This window comes from Columba livia, chromosome 1 (assembly GCF_036013475.1).
Source record: "Columba livia isolate bColLiv1 breed racing homer chromosome 1, bColLiv1.pat.W.v2, whole genome shotgun sequence".
NCBI lineage: Eukaryota > Metazoa > Chordata > Aves > Columbiformes > Columbidae > Columba > Columba livia.
The window spans coordinates 128,666,009-128,686,034 of record NC_088602.1 but is presented as its reverse complement, the minus strand read 5'-3'; the positions used below and the strand labels follow the sequence as shown (position 1 = coordinate 128,686,034).

The following is a 20,026-nucleotide window of genomic DNA, read 5'->3' as shown; positions in this document are numbered from 1 at the left end:
GGCCTGTACCATCTACTCTTCTCTGTCCCAGAAAAGAAGACTCATTTGCAGTGTGTAGTGTAGCCCCTGTGGAATGCCTCCTTTTGAAATCTAGGAGGGAGTGGATACAGACAGTACAGAAAAAAAAATTGAGCCATTTCACTGCATTGGAGAAATGCAAGCTGTCTGATGTGTCCCAAAGCAAGCAGGTGTCTGGAACTGACTGAGGTTCCTTCTCTTTCAGGTTGTTACAGTTGAGGATGCTGTTACCTTGCAACACTTGTCTATACATTGTTTCAATGTAATACAAGGCTCTTGCACTATTTCAAATTTACCACACCCTTGCACAAATCCACAATATTTTCTATTTTACTTTAAAAAAGGGTTTCAATACAAATACATCCTTTTTTATCAAATCTCATTTTTGTTTTCTTAAGATAAGAGGCTTCATGACCACCTTGGGAGTACACAGCTTTGGAGACCATGACTGTAAAGGCCAAATGAACAGGATGCAAAAGTATTATTGCTGGTGGGACCCAGCAGTTATTTTCATGACATTGAACACTATGTACCAAGGTGTTAGGAAGAAATATGTTGGTGAGAGGCCCAGGAAAAGAAACACTGATCTGGGGAAACAGCTTTGTAAATATCCCATTTATTTCTTTTAGCAGCAGCAGCAAGTCTTAAACTGCCTCTGAAACCTTCAGTGACTGCAGAAAATGGTTTGCTAGGGCTTTCCTCATACCTGACCCACCCTATTTTCACTAGCAGCCTTATGACTCCGCTGGCTTAGTTTCCAGACATCTTTCACGACCTGCTACTCCCAACTTTTAGCCAGGGAATATTTCCATATGAAGCCTGAACAGAGATAGCCTTCATGTAGACTTCAACTGGCCAAATGCATACTTGAAGTTGTTTACATGAAAACTGAAGTGTTTTGGATAAGGATAAAGGTTCCAAGTAATGTTTTTCAGAATCCATGGAAGCAAAGGGTCAGCAGGTTTGCCAAGAATCTAGGAGATATGGTCATCATATTGACCTTCATCAAGGGAACTGGAGAGTGCCTTGGTTTCAGCAAATGCATCTGCAGAAATCTACATCCACAGCTGAATTCTCTAGTGATATGTCTCTAGCCCTTGCCCAAGCATCTACTACTGACAGGCAGGGATGGTTCATAGTTAAGAGAGGAAAAGCCCTTTGCATTGGTGTAAAGTGGTGGTAGTCAACAGATCCAGAAATTAGTCTATGTCTCTGTTATCCCAGCACACCTCTGTGTGCAAATGTCAATGAGTTGTTAATATGAGATTGAACACTTTTTGAGGATTTTTCCTGCATTCTGAACAATAGCTGTGGCTACTGATCTCTCAATATCACTTAGACTAGCTACAAAGCACTGGCAGTGGTGGCCTGTAACTGCTACTACCCCATCCTCCCCAATCAGTGGTTTTCATACATGGCTTGATCACTTTACTAGATATAGAATTAAATTAGCACAAGTCTTCAGTAAGGCCTGTTGCACTCTTATATTTTCAACCTACTGAAGATAATACTCTGCTTGAAGAGCAAACTCTCTCCCATGAGTTGTCACTTGTCACAGACTCCTACCTGCCACTTAAAGGACAGTGGCTCCAGTGCAAGGCCATGCTAATTATCCTGATAACCCCATGAAACAGTGATTTTTATCTGGTCTATAGTTATCCTCTTATTTGTGCTGGTAGTAAATTAACCAGCAAACATACTAGTAGCCACATGTACTAAACCTGGGAATTGCAGAAAATTTAATATAGCTCCACACCTCCTGCTTTTGGAAAGCAAGGGCTTGAGAGGCTACACCTCTTAAAGTTGTACTCAAATTGTGCTTTACTGTGCAGTTTGTAGATAACATAAGTAACAGCAGACTGTTGGACCATATGCCTATATTGTCTATTTGGTTTGTTTGTTGCTTTGCTCCAGGGCCTTGGTTCCTTGATCATCTACACTACGTACATACTAGGCTTTGACAGGACTCCAATCTGGAGTTAACCAATTATTTGGTTTTCTGAGGCTTAAAAGAATTTGCTTCAGGATCCACACCCTATAGATAATGCAGGTGTGGACTACACCAGGCTTCATCCTTCCTGATCAGAACAATCTTCTTATGTATTCCTACTGTGCTCACGAGTCCAATATGCCCTGGCTTATGCATGGCACATATTTGTAGGCACACTACAAAATAGAGAATTAGCAGTAGCCAAAGCCCATCCATGCTTATTTGGCTATCTCACTCCTTATGCAAGAAAATAATAGCACTGGCATAGAGAGGGGCCACATGGGGACTGTAGTGACCAGGATCCCGTTCCAGGTTAATGTTACTGACAGTGAAACTCAGCATCTCTGTCCTTCCAGTGCTGAGCAGCTGCACCAGATGCTCCTCTGGGAAGCCACAATGGAACTTCTCCCATTATATAACATAGGAGGGAGGGTCATTATGAGAACAAGGAATTGAGAACCTGATTTTGCCTCTCAGCTTTGTCAAAAGGAGGATGTGGGAGAAGAACCCTTTTCCAAGGACACAACACCCTCCCCCAATACATATATACACTGAAATTATTCCTGGAACTTTTTGTCAATATCCCCCAAGATGCAACAGCTCTGTTGAGTACATCTATTTGATGACACTCATTTGCAGATCAGAGCATGGCTTGCTTGTGCCATGCTTACAAGACTACTCTACATAACAAAGTGAAGAAAGGACTTCTACCTTCCTCCATGACAGCATGGAACTTGGGTGGAGAGTTACACACAGAAACTCTTTAATTAGCGGGCTGACAGATCTGTTTCTTTGACAGTTCTGACAAACAATATTTGCCACAGAACAGCTGAATACGTTACAGCTTGTCTTCCTGGTGGCATACAGTTGAGGAAATGGCAAGGGTACCCTGGAATGTGGAAATGGCTGCTTTCCAAGCAGAATGGGCCCTGGTGGCCATCCGTACTCAGCCACATACACAGGCATGCCCTGTCACCCATGCATGCTTCAGCAGCATCCCATTGCCTTCTCCAGGCCTTGGCTGACTGCTCACAGTTTTCAAGAGCTGCAGAACAACTCATGCTCCACCTGAGGGAAGAGAGATCTGCCAGGACAGCCTGGTTGCTTCCCTCATCCCTCGAGCACAGAGCCCAGCAGCAGCAAGCAGGAGGTGAGGGACAGCAGTTGTGAGGGGGAGGACAACTGCCAGTCAGCAAGCCCCAGGAGCCGTGAAGTTGCAGTCTTGGTACCCTGCCAAGAATCAAATGTAGGCAGCAGCTCATCAGGAAATCTTGGTGGCAGGAGACAAGGAAACAGCAGTGCTGACTCATCTGGGAGCTGCATCTCCCACCCGGGACCCCCTGCCATAGCTCTGTCTAGGAAAGACATGCCAGTCATGCTGAAAACTGAGTTTCTTCTCTGGACAGACACCAGCCCAGACCCCTGCTCCCCTGGCTTCCTAGCTGCTCTGATGGCCTGTCATGTGCTGGCATGACCAAGGTCATACCACAGAGATACTTTGTTCTCTCTGATTTGCTTCACTAAAAAAATCTTTCCTGGCACAGCAAGGGTTTGGACTTTTTTTGTTTACAGCTTATGGCCTAGTCTAGTGTTTTAGTCAGGGTAATCTAATTGTATGTGTATGGCTAGAATAGCCTTTTGAAGTATGTACATATGTGTGTGTGTACCATAGTGGCATTTGAAGATCTGCAGCAACGCTTTTCAGAGATCACGTGTGGAGGCTCTCTGTAGCTGCTCAACAGCTCCCCTTCTTGGGCAGGGACACTTCCAAAGTGTGCTTTGAGCAGCAGACTCAGTTTTGAAGGGAAACAGCAGAGAGACACTAGTTATCTGTCCTGGGCAGTTGGTTCTTAAAGGATTTCTCCAGGAGAATTCATGACTTCTGCAAGTAGCATTCCTGACTGTGTGCCAGTTTCACAGATGCAGGAGGATGACTAGGTTCATAAGGACTGGAGGGAGGGTCTGCCATCCCCAGTGCAGCTCCCTATGTTTGGCACCCAGCTGTCAATATGCATCCTGCAATGGGACTGAGGCACTCCAACTGCTGTTTGGTCAGGAGAAAGACATCTCTGCATATGTCACAGCCTCCATAAAGAGCGGGAACAGCAGCTGTGGCAGGTGTCAACCTGTGCCAGATGTAGCCTTTCACATGGAGAGCACCCTTGATGAGGGAGGGAGGGAGGAGCGCACCAAGGAAGGGCTATGCTCTGCGAGCACAGCAGATCTATGGAGAGCTCTTACCAGGGTTCATTACATCTGTTGGTCCATACAATTTGCTGCAGAAATATCAGAGATGCAACACAGATGTGAGTCAGAACTTTTCATTGGTTAGGAAAAACATGGACTACTATGTGGCATCACTAATTATTAACTAATGCTGAGATAAAATGGCACTCATTGATCTATTGATATGGATAGAAATATACAGATGCAGACATTTTACGTTATTAACACAAGTAAGGCATCCTGTCCAGCATTCCAATTACTTTCCTCTCACCTTAAACCTATTGTTAACACAAAAATTCCCATCTGCAGCTACCCAAACCCTCTTAAATCTAAGTGAAATTTTCTGCCTGACAAGTTTTCATTCAAAGACTTATTTTTTCTTCTCTTACATCATTTTTTTTAAATTTTATAAGCGCCTAACCACTGCTAGTGTACTCCTCATCTCAGTGCAGTATATTAATTTGCCATATTACTTCTGTATGGCATTGTTTTTTATTCATTGCATTATACAGCTGAATTACTAGTGAAGATTCTTTATATCTGTCTTCAGGAAACTTAGTTTCTCTGAGGTGGGCTCCTTGAACTTTTAAGAATTTCTAAGCTTTGACAGCCAGTACTGGGGCTTGCTTCTAGTCACTCATCTCAAAGAAGTGCCCAGCTCGAACTGCATATTCTAAATCCCTCCAACATCTGCTTTGTAGTGGTCTATCATTTTACCCATGGTGCAGAGTAGCATTTACATCACCATATACTCCAAAATAGCAGATCACTTTTTCCATGGCATGGGACAGCTGAAGTGATTTTATGCAGAGGACTGCTGCTAATTCTAGAAATGACAAGGTCTGGCACAACAAGGGGAGTATACCTGATGATCCATCTCTGTATCAGATAGCTAAATGCCTACTCAGGACTAATATTTTGATTCAACTAACGAGACTGACTACAACTGTGTACATCTCAAGGCACTAATTTCAGTTTGCAGCAGAAAAATGTCTACTTTCCCAAGCAAAGAATTGCATGAAGGAAGGTTGCTAGCATAAGGAGATGATTATTATTTTCTTTCCAGAGGAATCAGAACTAACGTAAGGAAGTCAATTCATCTTCATTTCCAATTACAAAAGCACAAAGTTTAAAACCACTATATTGCAAGCACAAAATCAGATTAAAGTTTCCCCCTCTGTATTCTGATTTGAGAATTCTAGCTTTCACATGTCCAACCTGCTAAACACTTATCTGTTTCATATTTGTTTCATCATAGTGAGGAGATAATATCAAATGTCTAGGAGGGTCTGCTTTTTCTTTTTCTTATTCCCACTTGGCTTGATGTGCTTCATGAGCTTTTAACATCACCATGTCAGTGAGACAATCAAACATGCAGGCATCTGGATTTATGGGGATGTCACGAGGAAGTATGAGAGCACATATTTTTTCATATTCTCTCAGTGCTTTTTTAATCTCAGTTTGAGACATTCTTTGTTTTCTCTGGAGTCCAGGTTAGCCCGGGGAACAGTGGCAGAATACTCTGACATCAGGCTGATTGTGCAAGGTGTGCTGCGATGTTCCAGAATTTGCTTAGCAATTCTACAATTAAATCTTTTTAGCTCTACACTGACATCTTTACCTGAACAAGAAGGAAAAGGATTGTCTGCACTAGAGAAGTGATGCTGTTAGAAGACCCAACATGGAGATACCCTCCTTATTCTATATACTTTGTGTATTAATCATGGAAGGTAACAGGTCTTATGACATGGCTACAAAAGTGGTGGATTAGTTAGCATCCATGCAAGAGCTACATATCTCTAAGCGCTTCACAGCTATAGATAAATAGTTCAATGGTTGCAGCTATGTAGTGACTGAGATGCTCACTGCTATGCATTGCTATAGGTGACATCTTCATACAGTATGTAAAAACGAAACACCTCACACAGGGCCAAATTTTTCCAACTGTATCAGCTGGTTAAATGAAAGATATTGACTTTTTGTACAAACCTTGTTTGTAAAATTAAAGATTTGTTTACATTGGATTTCTTAAGTCTTGATGAACCTCTTTGCATAGTTCTCTAATGTGAACATTTTGCAATAGTACACACTGGGAATCTAACTAGTTTGGTTTGTGGCTGGCTTACCACCTGTGAGTAAATTACCAGAACTAAAAGGTACCTACATTGATAGGGAGGTCCTAGAGGCAGATAAACCCCAGATCTCCTAAGCATTACTACAGTAATTCTTCAGGGAATTTGCAGCAGTAGGGGTATTAACCCCAATATTAAGGCCAAATTCCAAAGTACAATGCACAAAGCACAGGAATTGCATCTTTATTGGTATCCCTCCTCCCTGAGAGGCCTAGAAGTGAGGAGAAGAAAAAAAAGAGTTAAAAGTTACATGCTCTGTTGTGCTGGGTCAGGATGTCCCTGATGTAGAGCAGGGCTTGAACCCTCAGCCAGTACTGGGATAAAAATAAAACCAACGTGCAGTACAAACAATCAAACAAAGCAATTCCACTGGCTAGCATTTGATATAAAACAGTTCAGTGTTTGCCTTGCAGCCAGTGAAAGGACAATAAGTCACTTTTCTGAATAGTGGAGTCATCTGATGTTTGCTTAAATTTCTGGAAGACTGGGAGAGCAAGTCAAATGTTCTTGCAGCTGGTTCGTGTGAGGAAAAGACCAGCAGGGACCATGACTCATCAGAGCTGCTACATATCTTTCTAAAATCCCCACTTCAGCAACTAGAAGTAAAATCATGGGCTGGGGTCAGCCCTGGAGTTAGGGAGGGCGTTGAGGACAGAGACTATGTGATGGTAGAAGGCAGCAAGCCCAGCCTGAGCTGGCCACCTGAGACAGACAAGGCAGGTACTGTGCGAGGGACCGTGTGGCGAGTCCGCGATACAGCGGCGAGAGAGGACCGGGTAAAACTCCGCAAAAAACCCACATTTCTTCTCGGTGACCAGGAGCAGACAAAGAAACAAACCCCCCCTTCCCCATAAAGCTGGGGAGAGTGCACCACGAACGCCAGCCCAGAGCTTCCACCTCTGTCCCCGCAAGCGCAAACCCCGGCAGCGCGCACCTTCCCTTCTTCCCCCCTCCCCCTTACCTCATTGCTACATTCCCCAGCGAGTGAGCTCAGCTGTGCGCGCAGCCTCTCTCCTTTTATGGTCAAACAGCTTTGCCTGGGCGAGGCTTTTTTTCGCGAGTTGGTAGAAAGCGTTTGCGCTCAGCAGCTCCCCCATCTTTCATTTCTGCTTCCCTTCGCGGCAGGCAGGCAGGCGAGTAGAGACAGCCTGCTCTGCAGAGGCAGGGGAGCTCAGTCCCGCCATCTCCAGCACTGGGAGCGGCATTTTCTCCTCTCCCTTCTCCCGAGTCTCGTTTCCAGAGGTAAGTATCTTTTCTTAGCTTAAGGAAAAAGCTTTTGTCTGCAGCCCTGGGGCTGATGTTGAGCAAGTAGGGGTGTGTGTCCGTGTCAGGAGGTGCGGGTTTCCTGCCGCTCCCGCCGGGAGTGTTGCTCGCCTCGTACGAAGTCTCTCGGTCTCTGCGGTTAATCTACGGTTGTGTCTTGTGGGGTTTTTTGCCCTTCAGCCAAAGAGACGTTCACGTGTGTGTGTATTATGGTGAGTTTTCCTCCCTCCCGGTGAAATGGAGGCAGCTAAGCCATCCCGTATAGCTCCAGTAGTGGGAAAGGAGGGCGTGTTGCCTGGTTTTACTCAGGACAAGCTTTCTTTTGTGTGTGCGGATGAGTGAAACATCTATAGAGCCTTTTTCCAGATGTGCTCGAGAGAGAGGGATCCGGGGCTCTTTGTGCATGCAATGTATTTCATTTATTAGTTTCTGTCTCTCTGGAAGTGCCCTGAGAAAGCAAAGATGCAAGTACTTGCAAAGTCGTAAAGCTTCCTAAAGTTTTAAATATGTTTGCATAGCTTTTTGGAATTTTTCCTCTCCCAGTCCCCACCTCTGCACAAGGAGGAGGCAAGCTAAGCAAATGTGAGACAAGTTTTTTAGCTCTGAATTGTCTCCCTCCCCTAGACTAGTTGTTTTAAGGCTCTACCTTGCATGGCTGATAGGACTTTGCTCTCTTTGAAGCCTTGCTAACTTTGGGCCAGGCTGGGAAAACTTTCCGGAATTGGCCTGTATCAAAGGGTAAAAATAAGCATAACTCCTAAACCTGTCTAATCCATTCACTTTGTATCCCGGGTTTTTTTTTTTATTTGTTTTGTGTTGGGTGTTTTGTATTATCTTTCATGATTTTTTTTTTTCCCCCTGTAGTTCTCTTTTTGACCCCCCCTCGGTTGGGCGGAAGTTGGCAAATAGGGGAAGTACAGATACAGTGTGTCAGACTACAGTGCTGGGCTAGCTTTTATGGGGGCTTCTTGTGAAGCTGAAGACAAGCTGTTTTCTACCAATAGAAGTAAAAAATAACATTCATCTCTCCAACTCCTCAGGTTTCTCTTCTTTTTGCTACTGTAGAAAAGGAGCTGAGCTTTTGGAAGTGGTGTCTTGGGGTCAAAGAACTGGAAACATAAGAGGTGGCAGACTCACCATGGGACCTTCTGAGAGGTGACCCTGCTGCTGAGAGAGGTGTCACTTGGATCTGTCCTACTACTTCTTGCTCTCTGTTAGACAGAAACAGTGTATGAGGTAATTAAGTATCTTAACCATGTGCTTTAGTGACGTTTTTCTTCATAGCTCCATGTGAGCCATCTTAAGTTCTGTTACAGCAGACAGAAAAATCACTCCCCTCAGGGAAAATGTGAGGACGAGATGATTTGAGATTAGGTCTGCTGGTGTGACACTCCCTTTCCGATAACTTTTACAATTGGTGACACAGGATTTACATAAGCTGTGTGTTTCTAGTACAGCTTAGATGGTATTGGCAATGCTGCAGGGCTGATGGGAGAACTCTCTGCAAGGCCAGTCTTTCTCTGCCTCTTTGCTCTTTGTGGGGGTGGACCAATAAACAGAACTAAGGATGAAAAGGGTAGCTGCTGGATGAAGGCAATGCTGAGTAGAAAGGGCCTTTAAGTGCAATGTAGCATACCAGGAAATGTGCTGCTTTGGGTTAAAGTGGATAGCAGCTGCTGGTAGCCAAGCCAACACTTTTTTGTGAAGCAGCTGATGTCCCAAGACTGTCTCTGTGTTGACTAACCCCAGTATGGATCATGGTCAAAAGGGACATTGTCACTGTGGTGTTCTACTCATAATTCTGTGAATTCTGGTAGAAATACTACCAAGTGGTTCATTAAACCATAGCAAAACAGTGGAGCATAAGGCAGAAGTCTCTAAAGAAGGCTTGGGGGTCTTTTTAGTATTTTCTGTAGCTTGGTGGGAAGCTGCAAGCTGGAAGGAGTTGGTCAGACTTGCAAGTGTGTCCTATAATTCTGAGGAACTGAGGACAGAACTTGCTAGTTGCTCCTCTGCCTTGGCCCTTTCCCAGTATGGCTTTTTGGTGGCCGCTGCTGCTGCTGCTCACTGTTGCAGCCTCTTCCTCCTTTTGAAAAGCCCAGAAGAGTTCATCAAGATGCATGCAGCTCATCAGGCCTACACAAAGAGAACAAAAAGTGCAGCAGCATGGACTTAACAATTGTGTTGTGACATGCTTGTGACCTGAAGAAGTTGTTACAGGTTACTTATATATGATATAAACATTACGATGTCTTACTGTACTGCACTGAATTGTGGGAGTGCTTAGAACTGTGCATGCAGGTCTCACCAGCAGCAATGGGTGTATTAGTGTTGGGCATATGTTTGTGGCACCGGGCCTATCTGTCTCAGCAGCTGTTATTGTCTGTGTGAGAGAAGCTGGCATTGTGTAGGGGTTCTGATTGGAACATGCCAACTTGAAAATCTGGCACAGGGCCCCTGTGATGGTGGAAGTGCTGTTTTACTGGGGTGTTAGAAGAACTAGAGGCATGCCAGGCTTTACGACAAAGCATCTGGCTTAATGGGGATTACTATGGCGGATGAGATTTCTGGGCTAGATTGCAAGACTCAGGGAATCCTGAAACTGTTGCTCTCATGAGATCTGTGGCTCTGGAAATGGCCAGGTTGGAGGGGCTATTCCTTGGCTGTTCAAGAAAGGAGGGAGGGAGGGAAAAGGGTCCACGTGCCTGCATGCTGCGAGCAGAGCGCTTGCCCCCTCCCAGCCCACAGGCTGGCCTTAGGCAGGGCAGGGCCGCGGCTGCACTGCCCAGAGGAGCCCCTGCTGCGAACGCCCACGGCGTCGGGTGGCGGGGGAGCGCCGGCCGGCAGCCGCCGAGCGCTTCCTGGCAGGGGCGGAGCGGGCGCCGGCGCAGCCGATGAGGGGTGGCGGGAGCGGCTGTCACCTTCGCCAGGACCAGGAAGGAGAGCAAGAGCAGGTATCTGTGCCCGGGTATGTGACACCAGGGAGCTCCTCATCCCCCCTGGTCTTCCTCTGCTGCAGCTGCCTGTGCTCCTCTGGCATGCAGAGGCCTGGAGGTAAAGGGTGGAAGATGGCAGTGGGTGTGCTGGGGTTGAGGGAGGGGGGTGAAGGGGGACATTCGTTGGGCTGTGACAAGCTGTGGTCAGGAGGAGCTGGCTGGCATTATCGAGTAAGTGGGAGAGGGGAAATGCTAATTCCAATTCTAGAAGAGTGCGTACAGGAGGACCCTCCTTAGGGTGTGTGTGGCTTGGTATGTGTAGTGGATAACACTCATTCTGGTGGCCTGCTGCTGTCCTCTCCAGCATGAGTGTGTTGCAGTGTTCTTGTGCAGCAAAGAGCTTGGCTTTCTCCCTGGCAAGAGCCCCTTTGCAATTAATGCCCTACTGAGTTGAAGTGGTGAAGTGTGCTGGCTCATTTGAGCTGTCTGCAGTTTCTTTTCCTCCTTTCTCCTGTGGTGGTCCTGGAAGTGCTCTGTGTTTTCCTTGGGCCCCTCAGCCTGGACTTAAACTTCTGTATCTCTCTGTTTCACATGTCACTCTCTATTAATTTCTATGCTGGCCCAAGGCTGACTTCATACAGGTTTTTTCCATCTTCTCTCCTGCCAGGTGCTGAGAAGATGGCTTCCCCAGGTGCCTCAGGGACCCGTATGACATCTACAGTCAGTATCAACATTTCTACTCCTTCCTTTTACAACCCGCAGAAGAAGTTTGCACCTGTGGTTGCCCCTAAACCCAAGGTGAACCCCTTCAAGGCTGGGGGTGTGTCAGAGTCGTCACTGCCGCCACCTCCTGAAGCTGACAGCCAGCGTGCTCAGATAGGGAAGGTGGGGGAGATTCCATCAGTGTCCATGTCGCTGCAGGCAGAAGGTAGGTGAGGGCTGGCATGGCAGATGTGAATGCGTGGTTCTAAATTTTCAGGGTATGAGATCTGTAACTGGTCTAAAAATGAGAACAGGGGTATAACTGCTGTAAGTGAGGGATGCTTTTGCTCTAGAGGTGGGCAGGTTCCAGAATGAGATAGAACAATTGTGAAGGCATCTCAAAGTACATAGTATCTCCATTAGGAAAGGAGGTGGGAAGACAATCCTGCATTGCACTTCATGCTGGAGGGATGCAATGGATTTTTCATAGTATTTCCCAAGTGCGTAACTCTGTTACTGCAGCCAGTTTCTGGCCAGCATGTCTGAGAGCAAATGTGTTGCTGTGAAGTTGATCCTGATGGTGATGAATCTTGCTGTTCTCCTTGTTGATTCATCTCTGCTCAAGCTGGTTCTCTCTGAATGTAAAGATCCTTCTTGTGGATTCTGCAATTGCCATCTTTGCTGCTGGAGAAAGGGAAAAAGAAATAATTGTGTGAAAAAATGGTGGAAGCTATCATAAGCAGGAAGTAAGACATAAGAGTTCTGCAGCTTGTAGAGTTTTATACTTTTTCCTAGTGGGTTGGGTTTGTTTTCCTGTGTAAAGTGACTTCTTGCTTCATGTGGTTTTCTTTTTGTCTTCTTTTTTTTAAATTTCCTGTGGTGGTGAGGTGTGTTTTTGTTTCCTTATTGGTTGGTTGGTTTTGTGTCCTCAAAGAAGCAAAAGTTTCAGGGTTGAGTGGCTCCCTAGTTGGATTTGATCAGCAGGGGGCCACCAGAAATTTCCCTAGGGACCTCTTGATAGTGCTTGATGCTTCATATTATCCCAAGACTCTTATCAGGATGCACCTCGGTCAGGATACGTGTGTTCAGAGAATGCTAACTGCTGTTTTAAATTTCTGTCCTTTCACTGTCTAGCATAGACTATGCAACACTGATTTGTAGGTTAGTATGCTAAATTAGTGGGCAGCTGACCTGATGATAGGAAGGCTGGTTCTGTGCTCAGAGGAGACAATTTTTTTTTCCCATTTCTGAAGTCACAAGTACCTTAGCATGTTGGTGCTTTTGTCTCCTAGAATTGTAGCAGCTAACTCTGGTGACCTTTTTGTCGTATGTTGTTGGCTGGAATCTTGTGTCTGTAATCAAAGGACCCCTGGTTTTGGATTTTAGGCTTTATGATTTTCTGCTGTAGTTGTGTGGATTAGGGATGTACCTGTTGGAAGGTCTCAAACTGACACAAATGTGTTACCTGAAGTACAAAAGTAGACAGATGTATGTTAAAAATTATTTTTCAATATACACTGTGAGTGAAGGATGGCATGTTGCTTGTTCCACTTCTCCCTTACTTACAAAGCTTGTCAGGGAGCAATTAACTTGACAGAAAAAATAGCAGAAGAACCATTTCACCATCAAGTGAGGGCTGCCAGCAAGACATCTGAAGTACAGATGAACCACCAAAACTCTGTTATGAGAGAAATGCATCTGATTTTATTCTTCTCTGATGCATCTCTTCAATCCTTATCTCCCTTTCTTTTTTACTCCCCAAACAAATAGTAGTAAACATAAAGCCGTAACAATAGGTCTCTTTGTCTTAAATGGCAGAGTGGCTCAGTGTTGCTGTAGGATTGTCATATTTTGTGCTGATCATTCTATAAATCTGGTATACTAACTTTGTGGGGAACTTTATTTTTTGTATGAACAATTCATAGAACAGGCTTTCAGTACATCTGAAACAATGTGACAGCAGATCAGGGCTTCATTTCTGCAATATTCTTTATCATTTCAATAAACAAGAAGACAAACATATACAAAGTTGATCCCAAACTGCAGTTTCAAAGAAAAAATACTGGTATATTGTTACTTCTCCCAGGCAGAATTTCTGTGACACAAGAAGGCTTGGAAGAGATGCTGCATACCAGTGCAGTTTATGCATTCCACTGGATAATAAGATTTCAGCTTTCATTTTCTGAAAGGGCAGTATCATGTCCCTGAGGCTACAGTGAGGAGTCCTTATAAAGTCTGTCGACAACAGCTGGATATAAAGATAAAACACGGAGTAGCAGGAGTGAAAAACATGGTCTTTCACCCTGCTGCTGCCTGGGGCTAGCTAGGAAGAGAGGTGGGTGTCCAGAAGAAAGGATGTGGATGTTATCCCTCCTTGTCTTCAGTGTTCCTTGCTGCTTGGATGATAAGAGAACAACTTCTCCCGTACATGTTGAAGGAAAGAGAATTCGCATTTATTTGACTGTGGTGTAATGTCTCTTTTGCCGTGTTCTAAATCTTCAGCAGATATGAACAGGCGGAAGCAATGGGGTTTTCTTCTAGGAGATTAAAACACTCTTGTGCTTTTCAGCTTGCTTAAAAGGGTCCTGAAAAATATTTCATGTCCTAATCTCCACTGGGTATGAGGACAAAAGGAAAGCTGTTTTAATTTCCCAGAAAAATAAAGTGGTTTTGAAGATTCCTCATATGCATAAGGGCTGGTTTGACTTGCTTTTCTTCCCCTGCTTGTTTGTTGTAGTGCTCACTAGCCAGCTGCAAGGCGCCATCTTATTTTCCTGTAATAATGCAGGTTCTTCAGGGTCCTGGGTTGTCTGCTGGCATTTCTTCTAATTCTGCTCGGTATTCAGCAATCTGAACCATTTACTGGCAAGAGAAGCATATGCTAGGGACCAAACAATGAGAGAAAGAGTGGGGAAGGGCAGAGGAAGACCTGCTTCCCCATCATACAGTGACTATTCTCAGTGACTAATTCAAGCAGCTACTGAGGAAAGTTTATATGATGGCAAATAGCTTTGGACAAGGTGAAAGCTAGCTTGTGGAGTTCTGTTGTCTTTGGATGCTGGGGTCCCCTGAGTACTGGGGAACTATTTCCTGTAATACCTTCAAGACCCCTCCTGGGGTTTGCACTGGCAAAGAGTAAGGAATTATCCAAACTTACTTTTATTCTCATCCCCATAGAGCTGCCGCTACCACCTCCTCCCCCACCTGGAGAGGATGCAAGTTTCTCCTCAAACTGTGCATTTCCCCCACCCCCACCGCCCTTTGAAGAGCCATTTCCACCAGCACCAGAAGAAGTTTTTCCTTCTCCTCCTTCTCCTCCTCCACCAATGTTTGATGAAGGGCCCGTGAGCAAGGTACCCACCCCACAGGTGAGTGAGGTCAAGGGATGTATAGTTTCTTGTCATGCTCTGTGACTTGGGATAGCTTCTTGCCACTCTCTGAACTCAGCAGCAGGAAGCTCTCAGATCCGGGAAAGCAGAAAGTGACTCCACCCCATGGACCAGCATAGGTTAGGGTCAACTGGCTGGGCTGCAGGCTCTGTAGATGAAGGACCTGGAGTTCCTGGTGGACAGTGAGTTGAATGTGAGCCAGCAATGAATCCTGGTGGCAACAAAGGCCAACCACATGCTGGGCTGCACTCACAAGAGTGTAGTTGGCAGGACAAGGGTGATGATTATTCCTCTCTTCAGTGCTGGTGAGGCTGCACCTTGGAGGACTGTTTCCAGTTGGGATCCTCAGTATAATAACTCTAGAGGACTACTGAAACAGATGCAATACAGCAAAGAATCATAGCAATCATTGGGGATTGGAGCACATGGTATGAGAGTTGGGTGTGTTCAGCCTGCAGAAGGCCAAGGCAGGGACCTCACTGCAGTCTGCAATACCTAAAGGAGGACTGGAGAGAAGACATTCTTTTTGCTGAGACACAACAAGAGAATGAGACACAATGGACACAAATTGCAGCAAGGGAAATTTCTATTGGACTGAAGAAAAACATGTTCCCCTCCAGGGGTGGCTCAGCGCTGGCACAGGTGCCCAAGAGAGGCTGGGGAATCTGCATTCTTGGGGATGTTCAGAAATCACCCGGGCAAGGCCCTGAGCAACCTGATCTAGCTTGGGACCTAACCCTGCTGTGAGCAGGGTGTTGGACTAGAGACTTCCAGATGTCTTTTCCCACCTATATCTGTCTGTTTCTTTGGGCTCTGCATTTTCCCACTATTTGTAGACCTTCGAGACCATGCCATGTTCATCCTCAGCAACTTGCTACCCCTCTCAAAGCAAGGAGTACATCTGTACCACAGTCTGAAGTGTCAAAATCTGCTGTTGTAAGAGGATATACTCAGTTCTCTGGCTGTTCCTGTAATGTGCTCTGCTTCTCATGGGTGGTGGTATAGGTACGTGGCAAGATGAGCAGCATTGATCTTGAGATTGACTCACTGTCCATAATGTTGAATGACATGGAGAAGAACAACCCCTTCAAATCCAGGGTGAGCTTCCCCAAATGTCACAAGTGGAAGGAGAGATGCCTGGTTTACTGAACAGATGTAGTGAGAAGGGTGCTACTGAAGATTAAAATGTCTGGATAAACCATAGCATGACAGTGTACATGAAGGACCAGAAAGCATAGATCTTGCAACTTGTCAGGACTGCTAAATACGTAACAGTGTGGGAACTGTGAGCATTGTGTATCTGGGATAGCTGTTGATTAACTGCTATAGAGAGCATATTTTCTCTACTACCTTGCTGATGACTTGCCTGTTTTTCTTCACTGCTTCCCTTTACAGATATTCCCAGGATCCACAGGTTTTCTGGAGAAACCATTGGCCTCAGAAGCCTATGTAGAAATACCACCTGCACCCAAAGATACTCCTCGTAGCTTTCCTTCCAAGTTCACTCCAAAGCCAAGCGGAAGCTTAACTTTCAAGCCCCCTGGAGTGGATTTGACCCCCACCCCAAGGCCATGGGCAGCCCCGCAGCAATGCAAGGAACCGCTAGCACCTGTTCCTCCCTCTCTCTCTCCTGCTCAGCCTACCCCTAAATTCACCCCACCTCATGTTTCTGGCTCTCCTAAGTCTGTGTCCAAATCAGGTGCCGGTGTTCCCATGGTTCACTCAAACTCTACAAGATATCCTGCCTCCCTTCAGACTCAGTTCACAGCAACTTCACCTTTAGGTTCCTCCTCTCAGCCACAGCCTCTCAATTTCACCAATACTCAGCAGAGGGAGAGACCCCAAGTGCAAGAGAAGCCACATCCCACAGAAAAACCTGCTGCTGCAAAAGACACGGTAAGGGATAGAGCCATGGGACCAGTGTCTTTGGATGTCAGTGGAAGTGATGTTAGAGGATGAGGACGGGGAGTCTGTCTCAGGCTAGGGGAAGCTGTTACCCATCTGAAAGAGAGACATAACTAGAGATAGTGGTGGAGAGGGATAGGACTTTATGTAAAGGTGGAAATAAGCAAGCACAGTGGATATCAGATTGTTCTCTAGAGAGAAGAAATAAAGGTGAGAGGTTTATTAGGGACAGGGTGGGAAGGAGTCAGTCTATATGTGTCCCTTGAGATTGAATGTTTCCTCTTCTTGCAGCACAGACCCACAGGCTCCAGTGCAGATCCACCTAGGGGAAATTCCTGTCTGACCATGAAGGAGGTAGAAGAGCTGGAGAAGTTGACCCAGAGACTAATGAAGGATATGGAGCATCCACCCCCAGCAGAGGCTGTTACTTCTGGTGTGTTTCCTCAGTGGACAACAGTAGGACTAGAACTGTGGTGTGCTTTCATCTCTCCTAATCTCTTTCTTCGTCCATTGACAGATCTCTGTGGCTTCTGCCGGAAGCCCCTATCACGAACCCAGCCAGCTGTGAGGGCCCTGGACTGCCTTTTCCATGTAGAATGCTTTACCTGCTTCAAATGTGAGAAACAGCTGCAGGGGCAGCAGTTCTACAATGTGGATGAAAAGCCATTCTGCGAGGAATGCTATGCTGTGAGTCACTAGGATGAAAGCTGCTGGAGAGAGCTAAGCTTGCTGTGATTGCTCTGTCTTACTTTCCTCCTTCCATCTCGCCTGTCTGTGGTGTAGCCTCCCAGGGGTGGAAGATTGGATTAATGTGTCTTACTTGTTTCCTTTGGGTTCAGGGGACTTTGGAAAAGTGCAGTGTGTGCAAACAGACCATTACAGACCGGATGCTGAAAGCTACTGGTAACTCGTACCATCCTCAGTGCTTCACCTGTGTGATGTGCCATACACCTCTTGAGGGGGCCTCTTTTATTGTGGACCAGGCCAACCAGCCTCACTGTGTGGATGACTATCACAGGTATGGAGAGAGCACATGTGGTGTCTGAAAGGAGGCAGGTTCCCACACATCTGCTTAATGTTGCTGCAGTATTGGATTTGGGTCGCCCATGCGATCTGTTGGACATGAAGTTAAAAATGAGTCAGCAATTAAGGTCTTTTCCCACCTAAATTTTCTGATTTATTGTTCCCCTGCTGCTAATACTATTGTATGGCAGTGCAAAATTTGCACTGAGGGTCACCATGGTGGTCATCGTCTCCTCCATATTTTTTTGTGTTGCAGGAAGTATGCTCCACGCTGCTCAGTCTGTAGTGAGCCTATCATGCCAGAGCCTGGAAAGGATGAGACAGTGCGTGTGGTAGCATTGGAGAAAAATTTTCACATGAAATGTTACAAGTGTGAGGTAAGTCTGCTGGCCCCACTCCTTGTATCTCTCCCATGCTCATCATCAGCAACTGGGCACCTTTGTTGTCTATCTTGACCAAACACTAACATTGTTTTGGATGAATTTGGAGCATTTTTGAAGCAGGTTCAGAAATAGATGAGACATTCACAGACCACAGGTCCATGAACAAGGACTGTGCAGGGTTGTAGTCTCTAATGTCCCTGATACAGCTTCCCTGTATACTGGAGGAACATGCTGCAATCACAGAAGGGGCTTGCTCTTCCCTCAAAATAGTATTTCCCATGAGCACCATCAGAGACAGAGCAGTGGGCTGTGAGCCATTACCTTGATCTGGTGGGGCATTTCCTGCATTCTTGAATGCATTTACCCTGCTGTTGGCTGTCATTGAGCTCCTTCCCTCTTTTCTTTCCCTGTTTAGGACTGTGGGAAGCCCTTGTCTATTGAGGCAGACGAGAATGGGTGCTTTCCACTGGATGGGCATGTGCTGTGTATCAAATGTCACACCATTCGTGCCAAAACGGCACGCTGAGGAACGTGGAGTGGGCATACCTTTGAGACTCCTGCACTCAATCTTCCTCTCCCCACCATTGTCTTGTCCCTCTGCCTGACGAGGCAGATTGCTACCAATGGAGACTACGCCAGCGCAGTTCTTTACTCATGTAGGATTCACGGCTCCTATACTTCACTCTGCACACCCACCAAGAAGGGACTTCTTTACCTACCAGCACTTCCTGGCCACAGTGTATTCCAGGCTGGGGCCTGTCATCAAGATGAGTGCACAGTCTCTGTTTCTCAAGACTCTGGAGGGGAAAGACCAGGCCTCCACCACTGCCTGGTAGAAGTAGCAAGAATGGCCTGGTGGCAGGTGCTAAGAAGGGCTGAACATTTTTCTGTTCCATGGAGCCAAGAATGATGATTTGACCTTAGAAGGTTAAGCTTCCATTTCAGCACCAGATCTGTCTTCATTTGGTTTTTTTGTTTGTTTGTTTTTTCTCTTGTGCCACCTCATTATAAGGGTGTCTTCCCTTGCCCCCTCCTTCACTCCTGGGTTAGAGTGTGGAGGCAGAACAAACTGGGAATCTCTTGTTATTTTTGCTGGAAAAAGCTAACCTATTACAGCTTTTCTGTCTCTAATGGATTTTACTGGCTATCTAGTAACTTCTTTTTCCTTAGCCAGATTAAACTGTCGAAGTTTGGAATCCTACTCTGTATCTGAGTTTGTAAACTTTTTTTTTCAAAAACTTTCCCCTCCCCAAACTGAATTGTTTCCCAGTGTGGGTTCTGGACAGCTAAGCTGGGCACCAGAGTAGCAAAGCAGTCCAAAGAATGCATGTTTACAAATAAAGACTGTCATAAGGATGGGCAGCACATGATGAGGATATGTCTCAGTGTGGGGATGAAGATTTAGCAGACTGAGGAACATCTCCCCATTCCAGTCAGGATTCTTTCACTGCTGTTATTCAAAGCTGCAGTATAATTGCAATATACGGTCTGGCTCCTAAGTGCTGCTGCACTGAGTCCCATTTCCTGGACTAGAAACTCTCAGCCTGAGCAAACCTTTTGAATAGCTACACCGTCCAACCACTTTGCATTCAATAAAACGTTCTGGGTTTTTTCCATTAACATGTGTCTGCTGTATTTGTTCAACTACCTATAAGAATTGCTGTCTTAGGTAGTAGAGAATGTATAGTTGCTACTCCAGCTACCCTCCAGGGATAAGGAGTCTGAAAATGGCCTCTCTCCACTTCTTGGTCTCTTTTTCACAGTGTTCAGTTTCTAATTTTCTGTTCCTGAAGAGTAGCTCTCATTTAAAGCAGTGGAAGACTGCATTGCAGTTCAGCAAGATTGTAGTCCACTTCATGTGTCACTGGGAGGTGAGTTGTTACAATCCACTTGTATCAGATTGAAATTTGGCAGAACAGGCACATTGACCACTTCAGTTGTTGCTACTCAAAGAGTGTTTGTGCTTGATGTTTATGGTTTTAAGCCTGTCACTGTCTTGGTCACTGCAGGTGAAACTCCTCTTTGTGGTAAACATCAATACTCCTACTCTTCAAAGACA

The 20,026-nt window shown here is 45.6% G+C and overlaps 2 protein-coding genes across 17 annotated transcripts in view; one reads left to right on the top strand and one right to left on the bottom strand.

Moving 5' to 3' along the window:
* FAM131B (family with sequence similarity 131 member B) overlaps window positions 1-7,465 on the bottom strand; it is a 55,828-nt gene extending 48,363 nt beyond the window's left edge. For both annotated transcript variants that reach the window (XM_065028713.1, XM_065028695.1), the window contains exon 1: window positions 7,328-7,465. The gene's annotated coding sequence lies outside the window, so the exon portion shown is untranslated. The remainder of the gene's footprint in view (window positions 1-7,327) is intronic.
* Window positions 1-19,587, top strand: part of ZYX (zyxin) — a 29,436-nt gene extending 9,849 nt beyond the window's left edge. For 3 of the 15 annotated variants that reach the window (XM_065028635.1, XM_065028628.1, XM_065028644.1), the window contains exons 2-9: window positions 11,233-11,493; window positions 14,445-14,635; window positions 16,052-16,552; window positions 16,853-16,994; window positions 17,079-17,248; window positions 17,401-17,579; window positions 17,841-17,961; window positions 18,383-19,587. In XM_065028635.1, the coding sequence (XP_064884707.1) occupies window positions 11,244-11,493; window positions 14,445-14,635; window positions 16,052-16,552; window positions 16,853-16,994; window positions 17,079-17,248; window positions 17,401-17,579; window positions 17,841-17,961; window positions 18,383-18,493 (1,665 nt within the window). In that variant the 5' untranslated portion in view covers window positions 11,233-11,243 and the 3' untranslated portion in view covers window positions 18,494-19,587. The other 12 variants (XM_021292633.2, XM_021292634.2, XM_065028589.1 and 9 more) reach the window with 12 other exon arrangements.
* The last annotated feature ends 439 nt before the right edge of the window (window positions 19,588-20,026 follow it).